Raw genomic sequence first — 25,921 nt, 5'->3', positions numbered from 1 at the left:
TACTCTCTTTGTGAGTCTAGAGAACATGGTGGCTGCTTTCCCAATGCGTTTATCCAGCTCGACATCTAGAGAGAGGGTGTCAGAGATGGTTGAGCCAAGGTACACAAAGTCATGAACAACCTCCAATTCTTGTGTGGAGATGGTAATAGAGGGAGGTGAGTCCACACCCTGGCAACTAAAACTACAATTATAATAAAATATATATTGATTTGCAATTAATAACTTTATGCAACCTAAGGTTGTTATCCAAAATCTTTGGTTATATAACCCATATGCACTTCCAAATACTGACACTGAACAGATTGGTTCAGGGTTAATAATTTGTTACCAACTCGCTCTAGGTGATTACCTATTAATATATTTATTTATTTATTTATTTTATATCCCGCCTATCTAGTCAATAGACCACTCTAGGCGGCTCACAACAGGGGTACAACAATGACTAGAAGAAAACTTTCAACCATAAAATTATAAACTAAGAAAAAGAAAAAAGGAAAATCAGGATTAGCTAAGGGGGGGTGGGAGGGAAGGCCTGCCGAAACATCATTGTCTTTAATTGCTTTTTGAAAATACCCAGCGAGGGGGCCGCGCGAATGTCCGGGGGAAGGTTGTTCCAGAGGCGAGGAGCCACCGCCGAGAAGGCCCGATTTCTTGTCTTCTCCTTCCGGGCCTCCCTCGGCGTTAGGCTCCTCAACCTCACCTCCTGGCTCGCGCGAGTGACACGGGTAGAACTTGGTGGTAGAAGGCGTTCCGCCAAATATCGAGGCCCTAAACCGTTTAGGGCTTTGTACGTGAGCATCAACACCTTGAAGTCGATGCGGAATCGGATGGGCAGCCAGTGCAATGCGGCCAGAGTGGGTGAGATATGTTGGAATTTTTTCACCCCACTAAGGAGTCTGGCCGCCGCGTTCTGCACCACCTGAAGTTTCCGCAGCAGCCTCAAAGGTAGCCCCACGTGGAGCGCATTACAGTAGTCTAATCTTGAGATTACGAGCGCATGCACCAAAGTGGTGAGCGCCCCAACATCAAGATAGGGACGCAGCTGGGCCACCCGCCTGAGATGGTAAAAGGCGGTTCGGACCACCGACGTCACCTGGAATTCCATAGTGAGCGCCGGGTCAAGATGGATTCCCAAGCTGCGGACCCCATCCTTAGCGGGAAGGGTCACCCCCCCAAAAGAGAGGGAGTTTCCCAAGTTCCCGACTGTGGGGGCACCCACCCTTAGTACCTCCGTCTTGTCCGGGTTCAGCCTCAGCCCGTTCTCCTGCATCCATTGCAGTACGGTCCCCAGGCAGCGCTGAAGGGACAGAACGGCTTCTCCTGCGGTAGGTGGAAAGGAGATGTAGAGCTGAGTATCATCGGCATACTGATGACACCGTGCTCCACACCCCCTGATGACCCCACCCAGCGGCCTCATATAGATGTTAAACAGCATTGGGGAGATGATCGACCCCTGTGGGACCCCACAATTGAGATTCCACGGGGCCGAGACACTCTCCCCAAGCTGCACTCTCTGGGGGCGGTCCTCCAAGAAGGAACGGAGCCAAGCCAATGCGAGGCCACCAATTCCCAACTCGGAGAGCCTCCCCAGGAGGATACCGTGGTCAATGGTATCAAAGGCCGCTGAGATGTCGAGGAGGACCAGCAGGGACACTTTGCCCCTGTCAGCCTCCCTCAGTAGGTCATCACACAGGGCGACCAATGCCGTTTCTGTGCCATGGCGCGGCCTGAAGCCCGACTGAAATGGATCCAGGGCATCTGTTTCATCCAGGTGCGCTTGAAGCTGATCGGCCACCACCCTCTCCACCACCTTACTTAGGAAAGAAACATTGGCGACGGGCCTGTAATTGCCAATCTCGTCCGCCGCCAAACTTGGTTTCTTCCTGATGGGCCTAATGAGTGTCTCCTTGAGGGCAGATGGAAATCTGCCCTCAAGGAAAGACCCATTAATTATTACGGTGGCCCATTCTGTTGTTGTAGGCCTGGCTGCTTTGATTAGCCAGGCCGGACAGGGGTCCAGGGAGGAGGTGGTGGCGCGACAGCGATCAAGCGCCCTGGCGACAGTGTCAGGCGTGACAGGCTGAAAGGAGTCAAAAATTGCCGGGCAAGACGGAGCGCTGGACATCTCAGCTCGACTAACTGTATTCAAAAAAGGAGACAGGTCCCGGCGGATGGCCTCCACTTTAGATTTAAAAAATGCTGCAAATTGGTCCGGTGTAAAACTAGGGGGAGGCCCATCACCCGGGCCAATTCCGGATAGGTAGCGCACTATACGGAATAATTCCGCCTGCTGGTTGGACGCTTCGCTTATCCGGTTAGCGAAGTATGCTCGACTGGCAGCCTTTACCTTAGCCAGGTAAAGGTTAGTGGCGACCTTAACAGCTATCCAATTATAATCCGTCGGGTCCTTTCTAGCATTACAAACTACTACAGTTTATTTCCAAGACATAGGAGTGTGAAACTCAACAGTACCAGTTTTAGTGCTGTGCAGAAAATTACTCCCATAAGGAATTTTAGCTGTTTCCAATCATTTTAAAACTAAAGAAATTCACTTTGGAAAAAAAAATCAAAGGAGGAGAAATTTCAGAGTAAAATTCAGGATTTTTCTGTACAATCTCTGTGGCATCTAGCACCCTCCTCAACAACCCTCAAGATTCCAGGGTCACAGGGCTTATGCTAACTCCAACTTCAGGTTTTTTATCCAGTTAGGAATTGTGGGCAGGCAGGGAAGCTATTCAGTGTTGAAAACAGGTAGAACAGAAAGAAGGGAAAATGCAGCACTCACGGCCACCTTGCAGTGTTACAGGGAGTTCAGAAATATAACAGTAAGAAAGTATAAACGGCTCAAAGGAAAATGGAAGCATCTGAAATGGAAAAGATAGAACCTGGCGAACCGGAAGATAAATTATGGCATAGTGTGACTTTTTTTCCTAGACCTGGACACAATACTACCCTCTGTCACTCTTTCTACAAAGTGTAGAAGGCAACACAAAGCATTAAAGGCAACATGTATTCTGCAAAGACCTTTCCAAAATGCAGCATCTGGAAGGTCTGGGAAAGGCATTGATCCCTTAGGAAAGCTAGGGCTTAACCAAAATTTCCCAGACAATCTTTTCTCAAAGAACACTTTCTGAGACTGCTCCTCTTCTTAATTCCACAGAAATAGAATGCCACTTGGCAAATCATTTACAATTATGTATGTATGTATGTATGTATGTATGTATGTATGTATGTATGTATGTATGTATGTATGTATGTATGTATGTATGTATGTATGTATGCATGCATGCATGCATGCATGCATGCATGCATGCATGCATTTACTTATTTACTTATTTACTTATTTACTTATTTATTTATTTATTTATTTATTTATTTATTTATTTGTGGCTGTTTCCTTTCCATCATCATAGAGGACACTGTGGAGGAAGCAATATGGTGATCAGTCTGCCAACACCACTGTAGCTGGCAGACTGAAGCAGTGGTAAGAAAACAAAAATCCTTCAGGAGACTAAGATGAACAATCTGATCACTACAGTTAATGCTGAGCCCCATCTCTGAGAACTGTTTCAGTATAACCCTTCTCCTGCATACATCTGATTAAATTACTGTCTTGATATCTCTGCCCAGAAACCCAGTGAAAGATATTGAAAAGCCATTTGCACACAACTATAATCTACATCACAGAATTATGCATTCTCTGAAATAAGATGCAGTTTTCTATACATACACTAAAGACGCTAACCAAAATTAGGTACTGGAAGACGAAGGCAGCATACCAAATCTTTATCTGTGACAGCCTCCATGAACAAAGTGACAATTTCTTCTGAGTAAAGTTGTATGAAATAAGGTGTAACATGTTTAGAGAACTTTCTAGAGAGGGGGGATTGTTAATGCTAGTCAGAATAACTTACCTCAGAAGAAACATCTTTTAAAAATTTCCCTCATTTTGGTCTCTAAATTCTTAAAAGAATTAATATTTTTGCAGTTTAAGATGCAAACATCTGAGGTATTCTTTTATATTTTCAATCACTTAAAAATTACATGGTTTTGTATGTCTAAATGTGACAAAGATAAAATTTACACAAAACATTAATGGGAATATATTATTATTTTTAGTTCATTTAAAGCAAAAAGCTACTATACCTCTACTAGTATTGGGCTAATGTGTCTCTAAAATGTTTCTGTTATAAATATCTTTGGTACTACTAACTGAATGAATACAAATGACACTTAGCTGCAGGAAACTCTTCTGAGTTTTGCTTCAAAGTCCAGTCACACTGAACTCCCATTAACATCTTCTCATATTTTGAAACATGAAAGCAATTAAAGTGAGGTCACACATTCCAACTTTATTGCAGTACCAAATATTGAGTGCATTTTTTATATTCCATCTCTAGTTTTAAATAGAGATGTGTCAAATAGCAGGATTAAAATTGGTTCCTTGAAAATTGAAAGACACAGTGATTAGAATTTTAAGAAGGATTTGGAAATGCTTTAATTTTTAAACTTCACCTCTAGAGGAATCAATTTAATAAGAAATAAAGGGGAGAGGGCTCAAAAAGGCTGATACTCTGTTTAGTATGCCACACAACCATGTAAAAACTACTAGTCTACTACAACGACTCTAATTATTTTCATAATTTTAATTTTCTATAATTTTTCTTCAGCATTTGTGCAGAAAGGTCAGCATTTTGTGTATAAACTGCGCACACACACACACCATTTAAAAGCATATGCTCTGCTTTCCAGATATCTCTGGCATTTAAATTAGATATAGCAGGTGATAAAGGATGAAACAGTGATGTGAAACACTCAGGAGAATTGCATCAGCATAGATGGCAGCAAGCCAAAAGCATCTGACTTCATGCAAGGCAGCTTATGGTGTAAGAAAATGTGCGCTGCTCATTGTAAGCAAAAGTTTGAAAGAAGCTTAATGGGAACATCCTAACCCTAAAAACAAAGTCCCTCTCCCACTATGTTTATTAAGTTACAGCACATCGTTTTTTTCTTTAATACTTAAAAAATAAAACAGCATGTCAATTGCAGCTGGTTTTCCAGTGGTAGATTCTGAAACATATTCTATGTCTCAGATGGCAAATATTATGACTGTTTGGCGAGCTCTTTCCATGCATTGTCACGAGAAGCTTGCATTTCATTGAAACACTTCACCTGCCACAGCGTTTGTAGACTTCTGCAACCTGGAGACTGTAGTGTTTCAGATGGCATGTAGTTACCATATCTCAGGTGACGTATTCTTACAAAATAAACATATGCTTGCACATTGAAAAACAGATGTCAGGAGAAAGAGTTTCACCCTGATCTTTTCCTTGACAGGTTAGTCTCCTACTGGTAGGAATGTTTTCCCTGAGGAAACACTTCATCTTACTAGCATCTATTTGCACTAACAATGGAGACAGAGGCTTTCACTCATTCCTTGTGAGAGTTAGATCTTAACATCCAACTTTTATCCAACCCTTCTTTTGTATGGAAAGGACAAACCGTACTCTAATCTATAATGCGGAGAAAAGATGGCCTTCCAGAGGTTATCAGATTGTAACTTCTCATCATGCCTCACTGTTGGCTATGTCGGCTTGGGCTGATTGGAGTGGCAGGCTAACAAAATCAGGAGGGCTGTAGGTTCTGTAGCCAGGAGGGACTGCAAGTAGTTTCCCCAAAACTCTTTTTGCTGCTCCTGCTCCCAGACTCCATTGGGTCACTTGAGCTCCTCTCAAACAAAAAAAAAAGCAACAGAAAAAAAACAGGCACACAGAGCCTCCCAGAAGCCTTTAGAAGTGGATTCAGCTTTTAAATGTGTTGCAGAAGCCAACATATTTTTCAGCACACTTTTTTTTTACCAGTTTACTGTTTATTTTTGGACATAGATGGACATAGACATCTAGCCACTTTTACTTCTGATTTTTAATTTTTGGTGGTCCTTGAAGCCCCTGAAGAATTCTGAGAGTGGAAAATTGGCCTCCAGACCAGCCAAGTTTGCCTACCCTTGTTGTGTAGTAAGAAAAAAACAAACAGAATAAGGAGTTATAAAACTTTAAAAATAGATATATTGTGCAATGAACTACCACAGTCATAGCCCATGATTAACTTGAGCCTATTTGTAACTGAATATATCACAATATGTGGATGCAATACACTACTGTGGCTTGAAATAGATATATATTTCCCTCCCCTTTGCATAATCCAGAAGCATTATGGGTTACTTGCCATCTTATCTGATAACTCTGCAGTTGAATGTCTAGAGCCACATAGTTTTTTTATGTTGTGTTTGACACTAGCGGGAATACTTTACTCTGCTCCTCTCCCCACTATTTCTAATTAGTAACAGGACATGGAGTGGATGTCTGTAGGAAAATCTTCAGTGCTATGTCCTATGATTCTTGGGCATATTAAAACTGTGGTAATGGATCCTCCATTACCTGTCCCTGTTGTGGCTAAACAATTGGTACTGCAACAATGGAAATATAAATGGCTCTTAGCTACCTTGTATTAATCAAGGACCATAAAGAAGGCTGACCACCAAAGAATTGATGCTTTTGAATTGTGGTGCTGGAGGAGACTCTTGAGAGTCCTCTTGACTGCAAGGAGAACAAACCTATCCATTTTGAAGGAAATCAACCCTGATTGCTCACTGGAAGGACAAATCCTGAAGCTGAGGCTCCAGTACTTTGGCCATCTCATGAGAAGAGAAATCTCCCTGGAAAAGACCCTAATGTTGGGAAAGTGTGAAGGCAAGAGGAGAAGGAGACGACAGAGGATGAAATGGTTGGACAGTGTCATCAAACCTACCAACATGAATTTGACCCAACTTCAGGAGGCTGTGAAAGACAGGAGGGCCTGGCGTGCTCTAGTCCATTGGGTCACAAAGAGTTGGACATGACTTAATGAGTAAACAACAACATTAATCAATAGCTTGAGGACCACAACTCCAGTACTGTACTTCAGAATGTTGCAAATGGATGGCATCTCTCTCTCTCTCTCTCTCTCTCTGTGTGTGTGTGTGTGTGTGTTTGTACCTCCCTGGACCCTTGGTCATTTCTTGTGCTTATGCTTAGATGTTGTTATAGTCTGAGGTTAGGAGATTCCTCCTTTCCCAGCATTCCTTCCCTTTTTATATTTTTGGAGTTTCTTTTCTTTTTATGTTTGTTTTTGTTTTGTTAGCTATTTCTTTCTTTGTTTCTCTACAGGATTCAAGCAAAATAAAAATATTTTAAAGACAACTGTGGTTTCAAACTCCGCAGTTCCATCCTATTAACAATAAAACGAAACGAAATGAAATGAAAGCATTACACTGTATGTTGTGTAACACTGTATGGAACCATAAAATTTGTGAAAAAACTGAATCAGTTTCAAATAAGAACACACTATTGGCCGTCTCTTATTACAGGAATATACCTCCCTATCCCAGTTTTCTTGATGAATGTCTTCTGGCATTTGCTGATTTTGAAGGATGTTGAAGTCAGAAGCCAATCCCTTCACCTCATCCTCAACCCACCTGCCAGAGTTCCCCAGCATTACTCTTCTTCCTTCAGTACTTGAGCTTAAATCTATCCATTTAGCAGCTCACCCTGAACAATTTTCCATCTCACCTCTCTGAACTGAAACCAAGCATAGACTATACATTACGCTTACAGCTGTCATATTTCTCACTGCTGGTATGATGACTTTGCTTCCCCTGCTCTTTGCCTGCTCTGTAACCTCTTTGTGACAGGACTGTGTCACATTCCAGCAGGGTAAAATAATACTTACATTGCATAATACTGGAGAGGGAACAACAAGGGAACAATAAATAAATAAAAATAATACATTAGCATTTTGATAATCACTATTTTCCTTGACATAGACTAATATATAATATATACTAAAATGCTGTTAGGACTCTAACATTTTTGGAAAATGCATATACTGATCAAAACGAGGAATCACAAAGCACATACAATGCAGAAAATTAGGATAGTTCAGTGAAGAACATAAAGCACAGATTGCTACAGTTGATCATTCAGGATGGTAAGTGAAAGAATGTATTGGTTGGGGAAAAATAAACACCTGAGAATCTGCCTTTCAAAGCATGAGGACACAAGAAACGTTGCATAAAAAACATTACAAAAGTACAAGTAAACCAGGTAGTATGGGTTTCTGGTTCTAAAAAACCTGTCATTCAAATAAATCATTCTTTCATTTAATTTCATCCCTGAATCAACATTTCAGGCTGAAATCTATGGGATTTAAGAGCTATCTAGGCATGTATATGATTTTGTTGCAAGTAAATGGATAAAATAAGAACTGAGAGACTGAATTATGGTAAGCTACCAAAGGATAACTTAACATAACTTATTTGCAACTCACTGTGTATCTCAAAAGATTATATCAGAATAGCCTCAGATGGTCCAAACAAATATATCTGGTGTCACAGACAACAGAACAGGCAGCATGACTTCAAAGTAATGAATCATACCAGTATTTGTTTCCTAAGACTTCTGCTAAAAGAGCTTAGAAAGTGGCCTGTTACCAAACAAAACATATTTTAAATTCAGGAGGACAAGTAAGGAATTTTAGCAAAGGAACACTCTGTGATGTGCCTCAGAGAAAAAAAACAGATACACAGGAAACAAGTAAATATATTGCAGAGAACATCCGTGTGAGAGCTAGATGCTACTTAGAAATGGGTCGGATAAACAGAACAGCAAACACACTTTCTCATTTTTGCAAACTGCTGAGATAGAGGCAAGGAGGCAAGGTGCATTTGTGCATGACTTCTTGATATATTTTTATGTTATCTTTGCTGCTGTTCATGACAGCTGCTTGCCATCAGCTTCCTCTGACCCCTTTCTACTTACACTCTGTTTTGTTCTAATCTAGATCTTGCCATCCCATAAGGTCTCAGCTCCACATCCACATGAGATGTTCCAACATTCAAGGGGAAAAGGTAAGCAATCTCAGCAGAAGATTGTTTTTTCAAAGTCCAACAAGGATTGCTTTGCTCATTGGGCACTGAGCACTGACCAAATAGTACAAGGGTATGCAGGAGAGATCCTGGAAAGGGGACAGAAATGAGTTTGTGGAGTAACTGGGGCTCATTTAAAGTCAATAGCAAAACTGTACAGCTGCTATAAAATGTAAAGCAGCTGTAAAGTTAATATGCCATCCCCTTGAATAGTTGACAAACTTACAGATAATTTTCCTGCTTTTTATGTATATGAATGAAAATCACTATCTCCTTTTACTCCAACAGAGTATGATGTAGAGGAAGCTATTTTCTTCTATCTATGAGAAAATTAGCGACTGGGTGGCTAACATTTGGAATCCTGGATGTTTACAACTAAAAAATGGAAATGCATATCTCATCATATATAAGCATATTCTATTTTAAAAGACAATAGGCTTAGAGTTTTTAGCTTCATCAACTCATAGGATAGTGTGAGAATAAATTAGCCCAGAATGCATAAAATAAAAGTTAAATTATGCAAATAAGGAGGAGAGAATCCTAGGAACAGAGTGGTTGGTAATATTAATAACCACATCTTAATTAACTGAGGAACTATGTTAACAAAGGAAATAGGGTAGACTGGGTACTGGAAAGTGGCAACACACCATATCTTAGAGAAGTTACTTCTGAGTTTTTTTCACTACAATTTAATCATCCATCCAGCACAGCCTTTGGTTTGCTGCTAACAAAATTAGCAGATTTTTCTTAATGCACATTCAAGAATCTAAATTAGTAGATCATCATATGCATCTGATATCTAGAGAAATCAAAGTATCTGAAGTGCAAACTCACTGAGCAGAATTGCTCCTTAGAATGCAGATGAATATAAAGAAACATTCATAGGAGAAGGGAAACAATGGCCCAAGGCAACAATGAAGTCCCTGCTCACAAAAGCCAGTGATACCAGGATAACAGTCCTACATTCATATGGTTTCAGTGCCTTATAAAGTACATTTAATGCTTACATCATGCAGGGGAAAGCCTCGCCATCTCAAGATTCAGTTTAATTGTACACTGAACAATTTGCAAGAAACAGAACAATGGATATTGTCAACAAACCACTCAAGAATAAAATTGATTGAGAACACAATGGTGTGAAATAGCTGGATGCTGGATGTACAAATTTTAATAAAAGAGAAAGTAAAATGCATCAACATAGTCTAGTAACGGTTAGCAGACTTTCTGGGATCACCTTCATTTTTGCTGCAACTCTAAGGGTCCACCAGGCTAAGTCCAATGCAATAGACATACACTGAAAACTAAAATACTCTGACCCATGATTTTTCTTTCAGCACCGAACTAAACAAAATTCCCCATCCTCTAGACAAGACAAGAATCCACTTCTGATTACTTACTATGCTCGCTTCATTTCAGCAACATAATTTATGGTCAGAGGGGAGTGATTTTGACATTGCTGTTATTAAAGAACTAAGATTCAAATGTCCTTTGCTGGTCTAATGCCAATCATCTGGAGATCTACTAGCAGAAGATCAAGATCTACCCTTTGTTCACCTTTGCTCTATGCAGACATTTTTGTTAAATGCAGGTCAAGAACAGCTTTATTTGCTGCTGTATCACTGACATATGAAGCACAGTGCCCTTCTCAATTAATGGATATTACAGTGGCATTTAAAAATCAGAAAGAAAGGGGAACAAAAGTTTTTTAAATGACACTTTACCTGCAAGGCACAACATGAATGATTGCAGCACCAGCAGTTCCCATAGCAACCTCATTTTCAGTTTCTGGGGTCAAAGGAGGGCCAACTCCAATATGTAGTGATTAGAATGCTGCTTCTTTTAAGTGTTATCCAATGTTTAATCTGTAGAGATACAAAAGGAAATATTACAATGAGACTGAGGATTTGCAGCTCCTGGTGCTCCTTGAGATTGTCTGCCACTCTGAGAAAGGATCTAAAGAAATATACTGTACACCTGAAGGAAAACAAAACAAGAAAGAAAACAAAATGCTGTAAAGTTTAAGGTAACTGGGAGATAGGAATGGAAGTATGATCCTTTTCAAATAAAGTCAGTTGAAAAAGTGTGTTTGTGCATGGGAGAGAGATAGCAGGGAAGAGAAAGGGAGGCTTGTATGGGGAATAGAAAATATGGTCTTCTCAGTTAGTTCTCAGGCCTGCCCACATGTCGGTTCCACACACACCCCAACCTTACATGAACCATATTAACCTCCCTTTGACTCAGAGATCCAGTAATGATTAGTTAATTGTACAAAACACCTTTACGACTGACCTCTGCTAAATGTCTACCATCCCTGCTGTTATCCTTGGATAACTTTGAACTTGCTCACATCATAGCAAGTTGAAAGGTAAGGAGGGCATATTTCAGGTCCCTGTGGAGAGTATAAATGCCATTCCATATAAAAAGTCAGGGCTAGCCATTAGAGAATAACAAGATATTCCTTTTTTTGCCCACAGAGCCAGGGCAGAGTCTCCTCACTGCTCACGGAGGTTCAGCAACACAGATAGGCTGAGATTAATTACTATACTGCAACTCAGATCTCTTCCATGACAGGATGCTGTCTTCCTGGTAGACCTCCAGGGCAGTTGAGGAAGGAGAATGGGTCAGCAAACCAGCAACCCACTTAAACTCTTTTAGCCATTTGACCAGATGTAATTTATTTTTGAGCAAAGCATGACACCATTCTGTACCTAAAGTTTTTTTTTTTTTTAAAAAAAAAAACATGTTTCTGCTACTCAGGCTTCAGTAAGAAAGTATATATCATTCTAGGACTTCCTTCAGGATGCGTACTGAATCCAATATAAATATCAATACAGTAATATAATACAATATTCTTATTAAGTAGTGCCTTTCCACTTCTATGAACTTTAGATGATATTGTGTAAGTTTAGATGCAAGGAGGGTACAAAAACATACCGATCTCTGGAATCATCTATGCCAAGCTCCAAGCAGTATTATATTAAAAATAAATAAAGCCGTCTAATCATATGTTCTCATCATTTATTAATATTTCTGATGTCTGCGACTTAAGGAGCTTTCATCTTTGTAAGACAAGCTGCATGTCTAATAGAAAGTGAAGTGGTATCATTAGAGGTCTCAACTCACTTTTATAAGTTAAAATTCTGCAGATTCTTATAAAGTCAGATTTAACATGCTGGGAGGGCTAAAAATTCTTGTCTTTTGGTCTGCAAATGTTATTTCAAGAGAGCAAAGACTAACTGAATATACTACAGTATTCCGGCATGTATGGTGATTTGACAGTCTGCAAATAGATAAGCAAAAAAATGCTGATCAGTGGAACTGAATGACATTTTAAACTGAATGATTACAACATTCATTATTAATTGGATGAGGAGCATGTGACAGACTCTGCTAAGCTATATGCAATGTTCAGCAGTATCTCTTTTGCTGCATTTAAAGACTAGCCCTGAAACGTATCAACAGCAGCACAATTTTAAAGTCACATCCATTAACCTATAAATGCAGCTAATGTTGACAAGTTATAAGTAAAGGATGGTTGTTGTGGGTTTTTCGGGCTCTTTGGCCGTGTTCTGAAGGTTGTTTTTCCTAATGTTTCGCCAGTCTCTGTGGCCGGCATCTTCAGAGGACAGCACTCTATGCTCTGGTGTAGTTGGCTTTGGGAGTGCTGTATTTATGGGTGTGAGATAGGCCTTTGTCTTTTCTTTTTTTCTTTTTTCTTTTTTCTTTTTGGTAGATGGGTGATTAGTGTGTATTGTTGTGGGTGTATTGTTGTGCTAAGGAGATTATCTGTTCCTGTGGTTGATGGGTGTCATTAGCTGATCTTTTGTGTGTAGTGATCCCTTGTCCTTGTGGCTGGGTCGAGTTCGTTGACCTTTTGCATGCTGCATTTTTGAGAGCTGGGAGCCAAGTTTTGTTGAGCTTCACACTTTCCTCTTTTCTGTTGAAATTTTGCTGGTGCTTGTGGATTTCAGTGGCTTCCCTGTGCAGTCTGACGTAATGATTGCTGGTGTTGTCCAGTATTTCAGTATTTTAGAATAGAATTTCACCCCTGTGATTTCAAGCTTACCAGACTGCAATCTTCATACTGTATGTTGTTTTATTCCAAAATGGTTCATGAATCCTTAAAACTGTACATTTTTTTCTGTGTCAGAAGCTAGACTTCTCCATTTCATTCACAGTCATTCATCAGAGGAAAATATACACTTTGGAATGTGTAAGGCTGATTTTTAACCCTTTCTGATATTCTCATGCACAGAAAAAGCAGCATTTGTCACTCAGTTTCAAGGGCTGATAATGGCTGAAATCCTGTTCTTCAGTGCAGCAGGCGCCCCCTAGAGTAGGCCCATTGGATCAGTGGTGATTTGGTGAGCTAACTTCACTGTAAGCTTCACTGATTCAAATAGGCCTGTTCCCACTGTAACTCACTAGGTTAAGCAACAGGTTCTCAGGCAATGCATTGCTCCAGGTATCCCAGGTTCATCATCTCGTACCAAATCTTGTAAATGTTTCATCATTCCTTATAATAACAGAATAGATTCATGAATTGGCTTCAAGTCACAATACAAAAAGATCGCATAGGAAATAAATATTTTCAAACTGCTTCCTGAACTGGACATCGACACACTGATGTGAAATTCTTCCACCAAATTGCAGTCATTAATTGACGTATATTCTGCCTTTACCACCAAACAGGGTATCAAGACAGTTTAGGTGGAAATTTAACATAGGTACAGCTAAAAACAAAACATTACAACATCAAAACGCAATAAACTAGTTATACTATTGAAACTATATTCAATTAGAAAAAAAATCTATTAAATAAAACTAACATGGCACCAGTCTGTCAAAGACCCTCTCTTTTCACTAGACAGTCCTTTGCCCCTGGCAAAAAAAAAAAAAAGTATCTTCCTGTTGGTGATGGAGGGAAGCAGGGACAGCTGGCGATTCTTGTTTTGCAGAGGCAGTGAATCTGCTCCAGGTTTTAGTCTGAAAAAATATGAGATATCCAAGATGTTGACTTTTCGGGGGGGATAGGATCAGCACTCTGAAAAGCTCCTGTGCAGTTCAGTTGAAAATCTGGAGTGAGTTCACCATTGTGGAAACCTGGAGTCACCAGTTTTCCCTGCCAGAAAGGGAGATCTGCAACTTGGAAGTAGTCACTGAAATCATCCCACTTAATGTGCCTCAGACAGATAGGGTTTGGGCCTGTATGAACAGTATTCTCTTGCGACAAAGTAAAACCACAGCAGCAGGAGGCAGTTCCTCACTCCCACCTTGTGATTTTTCCATGGGATAATTTAATTACTTTGGGTTTAAATAGTCTGTAATCAGAAATGATTTGCACTGACCAACAGTCTGTTTTCCATGACAAATCTAATTGAGGGGGACTCCAAACAGCACCTAATGCATGAATTCAGACTTTATAATTTCTTACAATAAAGTCAGTGCAGTTACAATCACCTGGAGAGAGATGAAAAGTTACCTAAACGCCACTGAAAAGTAATGCTGTTCCTGCAGAAAAAGATCTCAAATTTATGCTGATACTTTGCTAATCTTAGTTTTGGAGATTTCATCCAGCTGTAGCAAATTGTTTAGAAAGGCACCTTCATTTGTAATTGGATTTTGATTAAGAAAGTTGACTATGAGAACTCTGGGCATGGAAAAAGCAGTAAGCTGGGTTTTCTTTCACAGGCTCTCAGCAAATGGTTAAACCTATCTACTACTTGGACGAATAAGCAACACTGTATAAAAAGCAGCTATTTCACCCCTCCAGATGAAAAAAAAAGGTCATGAAGATCTTTGTATTCCTTTACCACCAGATAAATATGCTTCACAGTGACTTGAAGTCATTATCGGCAGAACTGAAAATAAGATTTCTCCACAGCTGTCTCACAGTTGCTTTCCTTTGGGTCAATGATGTATTACAGTCATGCCTCGCTTTATGACTGCCCCACATTATGACAAAACCGCATTACGACGATCTTTTTGCAATCGCAATTGCAATCGCAAAACGATGATCTAAATGGGTTTTTTTCACCTTGCAATGATCGGTTCCCTGCTTCAGGAACCGATTGTTCACAAAATGATGTTTTTTAAACAGCTGATCGGTAATTTCAAAATGGCCGCCGGGTAAACAAAATGGCTCCCCACTGTTTTCTGGGACGGATTCCTCGCAAGACAGGCAGCAAAAATGGCTCCCCTATGGAGGATCTTCGCTGGACTGTGAGTTTTGACCCCAATGGAACCACTGAAGGGGTTTCAATGCATTTCAATTGTTTTTTTTTCCGCATTACGATGTTTTCACTTAATGGCGATTTTCCTGGAATGGATTATCGTCATTAAGCGAGGCACCACTCTATAGTGTACAAATTCTGTTAAATATAAAAATAAATTACCATTAATTAAGTATGTTGTGCATACCAGAGATCAGGCATTCTGATGACCAAATAGGAGATAAACTAAACATAAACATTGTTTTTTTAAAAAAACGCAATGGCCAAAATCTTCTTGCATAGCTTTACAAATGATATAAACTTTTAGATGCAAATTGCACCTAGTTGAGAAATCACTGTGGACATTATCAGTTGCAAGCTGAGCCATACAACACTTGTATGCAACTGATAATGTCTCCCGTAATTTCTTGGGGAAATTCACCTCCAAAGGTTACGCAAAGGTGCTATGCCAGCATAACCAGATAAAAGGATCTGAGCCAATGATTGCTTGCCAGACAAATAAAATAATATCTTGCATTGTTCTTTTGGATTAATTCAGTAGGATTTTTATAAAAAACTGAGCCATGTATCTGTACTTCCAAGCATTTGTAGTTCATTAGCCTCACTAATGGTGGGTCTACTGAGATAGCACTTACAAGAGACTTCTTGTAAGTGCCATTATTCTGTCCTGAGAGATTTTGTGACACTCCTGACAAGAGAAGAATTATATATATGTATGTATGTATGTATGTATGTATGTATGTATGTATGTGTATGTGTATGTGTATGTATGTATATGTGTGTGTATATATATATATATATATATATATATATATATATATATATATATATATATATATATATATATATATATATATATATATATATATATATATATACACACACACACACACACATATATATATATGCATATATATGCATATATATATACATATACATACACACACGTGTGTGTGTGTGTGTGTGTGTGTGTGTGTGTGTGTGTGTGTGTGTGTAAACATGTGAGGATTAGAAGAGTGGAAAAGGGCTTTTTTTCCGGACTCTTGATGAACCATCAGCTAGTCACTCTGTGCTTGGTGAGTAGAATTTGTTTCTAAAGGCAAAACATTCATTTTGTCCAGAGCTAGTCTCCGCAAATCACAGAACTACTGCTTCATGTCTCATTCTTGCCTGGAGGCAAGACATTTTTGCAGGGTTTGAAAATTTCTTGTCAAGGTATCACATTGAACTGAGACAGCCTAAGTCAATGAAAACAAAGAATTTAGGGAGTGTTGTTTAGACCATTCACCCACATACACACATTTATTTTTTCAAGGCAGGTGACAGACCTGGAGATATCAGGGTATAATGCCTGTGAACATCGTTTTTTTTTAAAAAAGTAAGAAAACCACAGAAAAGAGATGTGAGCAACTGGCATCATTTTTAGTCCTCTCTCCTGAGACTGGTGGAACTGACATTTGTGTGGCCAAGACCACACAACCGCATTCACATGATCACTATTATTTGTATTTCTGTATTTGTTTTCTGTTTTAAAAATAATGAAAAAATATAAACAAAAGAAGAAGAAAAGCTTCATATGCAATTATACTTTCGATCAGCAACAAATAATGGCACACATAAAATATTCTTAGTGTGTAAACTTTGAGAAAAGCCTACAATGTTTAGTGAATAGAAAATTCTGAACAAGTTGTATTCTTGAAGGCTTTCATGGCCAATTATGGTTCCAATTTACTATACTAAGCGATATATAGTGGTATTGATGGTGTTAGTAGTATTGATGGTGTCAGTAGACCGGCTGTAACATTGCTGTTTATCATACGTGGCACAGTTGGTTAAAGACTGTCCTCAGGGAGTGTTTATAAATGGTTTCCTCTCAAACTGTGAGGTAGTAACAAGCAGTGTATCGCAAGGCTCAGTCCTGGGATGCTCTAGTCAAATATTTCCTTAGACCTGGAATGCTCTTCAACCTTGTTTTAATGTCTTGGATGAAAAGATGCAAAGAATGCTGTTCAGATTTGTGGATGACACAACATTGGGTGGAGTAGCCAATACCCTGGAAGACAGGAACAAACCTCTCATTGAAAACCATGTTGATAGGTTCCAGCATTGGACTAAAGAAAACGGAATGAAACAGGGATAAATGAAAGGATATACACCTAGGAGAAGAAAAATAAAACCCAATTGCAGAGTTACAAGATGGGAGATACCTGAGTCAATATTACTACAAGTGAAGAGGATCTTTGATTGTTGTAGATCAAAAGCCAACAGTACAATGCAGCTGCAAAAAAGACCAATGCTATTTTAGGCTATATTAACTGAAGTATAGTCTCCACATCCTGTGAAGTACTAGTATCCCTTTTTTTCTGCACATCTTAAATACTGTGTCAAGGTTTAGAGGAGGGCAACAAGGAAGATCAGGGGACTGGAAACTATGCCTTTGAAGAAAGACTGAAACAACTGGGCATGTTTAGCCTTGAAAAAAGGATACTGAGGGGAAATATGATAGCATTTTTCAAATTCCTGAAAAGCTATCATACAGAGGCAGGGAAGGATCTGTTCTCAATTATTCCAGAGGATGGGCACATAACAATGGGCTCAAGTTACAGGAAGTCAGATTTTGGTTAAATACCAGGAAAACTTCCTAACTGTTAGAACAGTACAACAATGGAACCAATTACTTCTGGAGGTGGTGAGTTGTCCAATACTGGAGGCATTTAAAGGAAAGCTAGACAGCCATTGAAGCAACCAACATAAATTTGACCAAACTCTGGGAGGCAGTGGAAGATAGGAGGGCCTGGCGTGCTCTGGTCCATGGGGTCACAAAGAGTCGGACACGACTTAATGACTAAACAACAACAACAAAAGACAGCCATATGTTAGATATATTTTGACTTGGATTCCTGCATTTATCAGGTGGTTGGACTTGATACCCTTATTGGCTCATTCCAACTATATTTTTCTATGGTTCTGTGCTTCCACAATCTGACTTGGCAGCTTTCTTATTTCCTATATAACATTTTGTTGCTACTTAGGGTAAAATCAACTTGCATTTTTTTTAAGTTTCTGATCCACAGATTCCTTTTCAGTTTTTATAGGAAGATTCAGAAAGACCTCATCAGTCACCTCTCACATTCTCTAAAGTATGGAAGTGTTGACTGTCGTAGGTTTTTCGGGATCTTTGGCCATGTTCTGAAGATTGTTCTTCCTAACGTTTCTCCAGTCTCTGTGACCGGCATCTTCATAGAACAGGAGTCAGAACTCTGTCTGTGCTCTGGTGCAGTTTTGTGGGATAGTTGATTATTTATAGCTGTGGGATCAGCTTTTGTCCTTTTCAGGAAATTGGGTGATTATGGTGACCAGCGTGTTTTTGTTGTTGTGGGTGTACTGTTATGATAAGGGGGAAAGATGATCTGTCACTGTGATTGATGGGTGTCGGTATTTTGTGTGTAGTGATCACCGGTCCTTGTGGCTGGGTAGAATTCGTTGACCTTTTGCAGGCTGTATTTTTCAGTGCTGGGAGCCTTGTGGGAGTGTTAATTTCTAGAATTTGTTCCAACTACTTCTGTTCATTGTAACTATTTCCAACATTTGTAATACATGCCGTCTTGTAATGCCCTATTTTCCAGGTCATTTAAGCTTCTAGCCTCCACCAGCCTTGAGCTCATATCACAAAGCTGCCACTTTCATCTGTTACCTGGACTGGCAGGAATGAGCAGGGCTTGAGAGGTAGCCATGGATCCACCGATCCACTCTTCCCCCAATCCCGTCTTGATAGTTTCCTAATTTTTATTTCCATACCTATACCAACATCTACATGTCCAGACACTTAACCAATTTTTGTTTGTTATGTACTTTCATCTTTGAATGTAGAGCTCAGACTCTAAATAATTTTCAACGTTTAGTTAAAGTTCGGCTTCTCCTTCTATACCACCCCATAGTGCTTAAAACACTCTCGGGGCAGTTTACAAATTAATTACACCGACTACATATTGCCCCCTCTTCCCCAACAAGCTTATTTTACCAACCTTGGAAGGACGAAAACCTGAGTCAATGCTGAAATGGGTTACCTGAATCCACTGGGATCAAACCAGGTTGTGAGCAGATCTCACAGTTTATCCACTGCACCACAAGTTCACATTCTTATAAAGACGGAGAGTCTTATGCTTCTGCAGTGTCTGTCCTTAGATTATTTAACTTCCCTTTTTTCCCTAGCCCACAGATACTATCTTTCAAGCCTACTTCAAAATAGCCATTCCTTAAGTGAACAGTTCTGTCTTCACCCCAAGACTTTTCCAATGCAGAGTTTAGGCGCTTAGTTCTTTATTACTTCTGTGATGCCATTAACGTTCTACTTGCCTCACACAAAAAGACATCTACCCTTAATTTTTCAAACTAACAGCATCTAGAAAGCTGTATATTTTTTTCTTACTGAGAAAATAGGCTTCCCAGAGCAACTGGAATTACAAGTAAATTGTGGGAATTTATGTCTCAGCATCCTATGGTGTGCCTATTGTGCAATCTTTAAATGTGGAATAAATCTATGTAACATCAACATTAATTCATTTTGTGCTGGACAGATGCTAGTTCAGAGTGGCGTGTCAATTTGTGAAACAAACCTACTTTTGAAAACATACCATTCACATCACCACAAAATGGTTCAATGTTAGGAACATAATTTGACTCAGCAGTTTCTAATGTAGACAACTGTTGAGAAATTAATTGGAAATATATGATTTAATGTGAAATTCTGCCATAGCCCCGTCTCATTGACTATATGTAACAACAGATTGTGGCTAGTAATATCAGATAAAAGAAGAAGAGTATTAAAACAGTCAACTAATACAACAGAACTAAAGTGAAAGCACAGTTTAAAACTACATAAAAATAACAACAAAGGAAAAGCATGGCACCCAGTTCCCATTATCCTTAACAGCTTGTCATATGCCAAAGGCCTGTCTAAATAAAAAGGTATTTGCCTGCCAGTGGAAGGCCAACAGGAAGGGGGTACATCCTAGGATCCCTTACCAGGGAGTTCCACAGTTTGAAAGTGGCAGCTGCAAAAATCCTCTCTTGTGTCTACATCCAATGTACCTCTGATAGTGTCTCATTGATGTAAGCAGATTTTCCTCTGCTTTTCTCTTTCCCCTTCTCCTTTGAAATCTGTCCAGAGGAGCAGATTTTGAAGGGGCATAGGCAGATGACTTTTTTGTGTTTATTCTGTGATGGCTGGATAATGCTGTATCAAGGATGCTTACAGAAAGTACACCCTCTTTGGATTCTCTCTTTTTATGTATCAGACCAGAATAAAAATCATCTGGTCCTTAGCAGGTCTGAAAATTAGGTAAATGCAACCTCAGATGAACAAAAACACATGACATATTACACTGCGTCATGATTTATTTTACAGAAAAACAACCAAAATGTAAAAGCCAACTGTGAAAAATTAAGTACACCTTATGATTCAATAGCTTGTAGAACCACCTTTAGCAGCAATAATTTGAAGTATGATTTTATCAGTCTCTCATCGTCATGAAGGAATTTTGGCCCATTCTTCTTTACAATATTGCTTCAGTTCATTTAGGTTTGCAGGCATTTATTTATGCACTGTTCTCTTAAGGTCTCACCACACTGTTCCAGAAGTCTTGTGGTTTGTCCAGCTGCAACTTGGCAAACCTAAGCTGTGCTGCCCTGTTCTTTTTAGAGAGAAGAGGCTTTCTCCTTGAAACCCTTCCAAACAAACCATACTTGCTCAGTTTTGTCCTAATTATTCTGTCATGAACTTTAAAATTTCACATGCTAACTGAGGCCTGTAGAGTCTGAGATGTAATTTCTCTGAGCATTGCACGGCCTGAACTTGGGGTCCATTTGCTTGGATGTCCACTCCTGGGAAGACTGGCAATGGTATTGAATGTTTCCCACTTGTGAATAATCTTCCTCACTGTAGAATGATGGACTTTACATTGTTTGGAAATGGCCTTCTAAGCTTTCCCAGATTGCTGGGCAGCAACAATTGCTTCTCTGTGATGTGTTTCCTCTTTGATACTGCATTAACACACATCTGAATGCTGCAGACCAGAAAGCTGCTAAAACTTTGGCTTTTATAGAGGTTGTCACACTTGCTGATCATTAATTACTCAAGGACATTTGGTTAGCAGCACCTGGCTGCTATTTAGCCTCTTAATTCCTTTGGAAGCAATAAGGATGTACTTAATTTTTCAAACATGGCTTCTCCATCTTGGCTTTATTTCTTTTAAATAAATCATGACATGGTGTAATATAGCATGTGTTGAGGTTCTTTTGAAGTTGCATTTACCTAATTTTCAGACCTGCAAAGGACCAGATAATTTTTATTATGTCCTATACATAATAAAAACTATGGCAAGTTCTTAAAGAAATGGGGAGTGCCTGACCACCTTATCTATCTCCTGAGAAATCTATATGTGGGACGGGAAGCAACAGTTAGAACGGGATATGGAACAAATGATTGTTCAAAATTGGTAAAGGAGTATGACAAGGCTGTATATTGTCTCCCTGCTTTTTAATTTATACGCAGAATACACCATGTGAAAGGCAGGACTATATGAATCCCAAACCGGAATTAAGATTGCCGGAAGAAATATCAACAACCTCCGATATGCAGATGATACCACTCTGATGGCAGAAAGTAAGGACGAATTAAAGAACTTCTTAATAAAGGTGAAAGAGGAGAGTGGCAAAAATGGTCTGAAGCTCAACATCAAAAAAACTAAGATCATGGCAACTAGTCCCATCATCTCCTGGCAAATAGAAGGGGAAGATATGGAGGAAGTGACAGATTTTACTTTCTTGGGCTCCGTGATCACTGCAAATGGTGAGAGAAGCCACGAAATTAAAAGATACCTGCTTCTTGGGAGGAAAGTGATGACATCACCTTGCCATCAAAGGTAAAAAGCAGAGACATCACTTTGCCGACAAAGTTCCGCCTAGTCAAAGCTATGGTTTTTCCAGTAGCGATGTATGGAAGTGAAAGCTGGACCACAAAGAAGGCTACTGCCGAAGAATTGATGCTTTTTTATTTGTAGTGCTGGATGAGGCTCTTGAGAGTCCCCTGGACTGCAAAGAGAACAAACCTATCCATTTTGAAGGAAACCAAACCTGAGTGCTCACTGGAAGGATAGATTCTGAAGCTGAGGCTCCAATACTTTGGTCATCTCATGAGAAGAGAAGACTCCCCGGAAAAGACCCTGATGTTGGGAAAGTGTGAGGGCAAGAGGAGAAGGGGACGACAGAGGACGAGATGGATGGACAGTGTCATTGAAGCTACCAACATGAATTTCACCAAACACCCAGAGGCAGTGGAAGACAGGAGGGCTGGCATAGGGTCACAAAGAGTCAGACATGACTTAACGACTAAACAACAATGACAATACATAAAACCATAGAATTCAAAGAGGATGTGATTTCTTTTTCACATGGCTATATGCCTCTTTAGATCTAAAGCTGCAATCTGTACATAACTACTGGGGAAAGGGTACCATTAAATTCTATGGGATTTACTTCTTAATAGGCATTATATGATAGGCCTGTTTGTGACTTAAAACCAATGCATACAAGGGAAAACAAGTCACTAGGACTAGCAAACACTTGTCTCACGTCCCACCACTCTGATTATGAAAGAAGAAGATACTGTCCTTGCTGACCAACTGCCATTTCTGTGTATATCAAGACCCTTTCTAATGTCACCATCATCATCATTAGCATTAGCTTTCTTTCTTTATTCATAACAGTGTTAAACAATTTTAAATTATGAGTGATATGAAATATAGTTAAAATTAAAAACAAATTAAAATGTTAAGATAATTAGATTATTTTTACTAGAAACAGGCTCCTTCAATAGCGTTATCTCAGACATTTGCTACATCTTCTTCTGTACATGTGGTGGGGCATGAATTGTTTGTACATAAATGCCATATTATTGAATTTCTCCAATGTCACAAAAATCTCCTGTATACAAGTAGCCCCACTTTATTTTAATTTTTTTATCTTCCTACTTTTTTAGTGTGTGTGTGTGTGGCGGGGGGTAGATTTCAGGAAACAGATCTTCTAAAAGTTTCTCTGTTCTTTAAGTGGAAGGCAAAAACCTGTGTTTTTAAAGAGCATGATTTCAGCTGGTTGTTCTTATAAGGAAAGATCTTCTAATGCAGAGGTTAGCAAGTGCTCAATGGCTTCAGATGCTTCGTCCTGTACTGTCAAGGCAAGACTATCAGCATAGATGAATCGAGTATGGGGATGTTGGTTGACCATTTGTGTAAATATTTAAAAAGTAATGGTGCCAGGAAAGTATTCTGTGGGAGACCATTCCTTTGATTGTTCCAGTGACTGTGCTTCCCTTGAAATTCAGCAAAGAATCTGGTTTTGAAATACAATAGCAATCATTTCTGTTAGTCCATGATGATGATGATGATACAAATAACAACACAAACAGCAACAGCATAAAAAATGATAACCTGTCATCAAATTGATCCTGAGTTATAACAACCCCTTTCAGAGTTTTCTAAATATAGATTACTAAGAAATGGTTTGCCATCCCGTTTTTTCTGGGGTGCCCTGAGACTGTGCAGCTTGCTCAAGCTTACACAGTCTGGATCTAGTCCTACGTGGCACAGTGAGGAATCAAACTCCCAACCTCTGTCTCCGCAGTCAGATACCTGAACCACTGAGCTATCCAGCCAACTTTAGCAGCGATAATAGACTGCAGCAGCAGCTAAGTTCATATTTAGGCAGTATTTCAATACGAAAAGCAAATCAGTTCATTCAGTATTCATTCAGTATTCATCAAATCACAAAGTTGCTCATGTTTTTACAGTGAGAATTCAAAGGAAATGAAAAGCAAACAATGTTGAACAACAAGACATATACAATATTTGATGTTTGGGTAAACTGAAATTTCAAATGGAACAATTACACAGGTGGTTTCAAATGAAATCCCTTCCATCTGTGCCACTGAAATCTAAACTTTGAAACTGTTCCATTAATTAGATCAACAAACTCAAGAAACAGTACACTGGAAAATAGACTGATCTTCTTATAACTCTATTACTGGTGAAAAACCAAAAGACTGGAAGGCAAATCTAGAAATATACTTAATAGAGGGACCTTTATTATTATAATTATGGATTTTTTTTTAAAAAAAATCCTATTTGTTTCTTTCTTCTGGTTTGATACATTTTGCTCATTTTTGGCATTGCCCTCCCAACCCCGGAATAAAACGTGAGACAGTGATATGGGTTAAATACGGGCCACACTTTATTAATATACATTCATATTCAAAATTTTCCATTCAGAAGGAGGGGGCCTGCTGTAGTGCGGAAACAGTTAAGTGATGTGAGTATCTAAATACTCCTAGATCAATGAAAGGGCGAGTCCCCGGCCCCAGGCTCCAGCGACCTTAAGGATAGCAGGGACCTGGCCAGCCGCTAGCAAACATCCCCAGACCTTGATCCCCCTTTATACGAGGGTTGTTAGTCTGAAAGTGGCCCAGCGCATCTTCCCACCACAGGCACTGTAATCGCACAATCCGCAGTGCCAGGCAGTAGGATGTACTGTTGCCTTACTTGAAATTACAGCGGGACCCACCGTAAATGCCTGTTTTTTCCACACTACCTGCCAGTGTGACCGAAGCTAATTCCACCAACTTGCCACAACCCTCTTCTAGTGTGGGATAGGCAAAAACTCCCCCATCCACTGGCCAATCTGGATGAAGGCCAAAATTCCTATCCAGCCCCGTAACAGCGACCAGAATAACTCACACTAGAAATAGGGAGGGCAGGCGGGTGCCCGAAATGAAGAGGGTGTTCCAGAGGGGAAAGCCTCTTTAAATACTCTGGCTTTCCCCTCCCACCCAGGAATCACGTGAGACCAATCCATCCCGCGATATCCTGGGTGGAAGTCAAGACCAGCTTCGCTGTTTGAGGTCCAGGGACCTTCCAGCGGCTGGATCACTGCACAGCAAGTTTATGATTACTGGCATTAATATAGGCTTTTAAATGCAATGTGCTTTCCAAGAACTTTGTAGAGCAATTGATCCTTTTTATATGCTGCTGATAAAGGACTATCAACCACATTTTGAAGGCAGGCAAGTTCTGTTGCTAGCTCATGTATCTCAGCCCCCCCCCCCGCCGCCTTTCCATATATTAAGGCACTGAAATTGTTTTCCAATTATTAAATGATAACTGGACTAGAGCATATCTTGCCTTGAGTGTAAACACACATCTGCAAAACCTCAAAGGGAAAAATATGGTAAAGAAGCCTTAGGTGAGGATATTCTGACAGATTACTGGTACAGTGCCTAGAATGTGTATATAGAAATGACAGCAGTAATACTCTTTCTTTCCAACACAGACAACTCTAAATCAGGACATTGAAGCCTTCAGGAAACCTCAAATCTCAAGGTCAGCGTCTGTTTAAAAAGATCCTGGAAGTGCATCAAGACCTCTCCATTAACGTCTCCAATCTACTTCTGGACGTAGATGGGAGGAAGTTCTTTTTTAGTCTTCTAGAAGCAAATCCTTTTGTTTTTTGAGAAGCCCTGCTCAGTTCCTAACCAACTGTCAGGAATTCAGCTTCAAATGAAACATTGCCTTAATTGTATGAATGAAGTCACTGGGAAGAGTGTATGTTTTCCTCTTCATGAGATGACTTTCATAAGACTTATGTTTCCAAGTGTGCTGCTGTATGTATTTCAAGT

At 39.7% G+C, this 25,921-nt stretch overlaps 1 protein-coding gene across 6 annotated transcripts in view; it reads right to left on the bottom strand.

Annotated features, from left to right (window-relative positions):
* The window catches only part of LOC110077687 (contactin-4), a 546,252-nt gene that overhangs the window by 382,614 nt on the left and 137,717 nt on the right, over positions 1-25,921 (bottom strand). For all 6 annotated transcript variants that reach the window (XM_078385216.1, XM_072989453.2, XM_078385218.1 and 3 more), the window contains one exon: positions 10,684-10,824. In XM_078385216.1, coding sequence (XP_078241342.1) covers positions 10,684-10,738 — 55 coding nt within the window. In that variant the 5' untranslated portion in view covers positions 10,739-10,824. The remainder of the gene's footprint in view (positions 1-10,683; positions 10,825-25,921) is intronic.

The sequence above is a fragment of the Pogona vitticeps genome, chromosome 2 (assembly GCF_051106095.1).
Source record: "Pogona vitticeps strain Pit_001003342236 chromosome 2, PviZW2.1, whole genome shotgun sequence".
In the NCBI taxonomy this organism is placed as follows: Eukaryota; Metazoa; Chordata; class Lepidosauria; order Squamata; family Agamidae; genus Pogona; species Pogona vitticeps.
The sequence above is the reverse complement of the archived record's forward strand: the minus strand, read 5'-3'. Positions and strand labels throughout refer to the sequence as shown.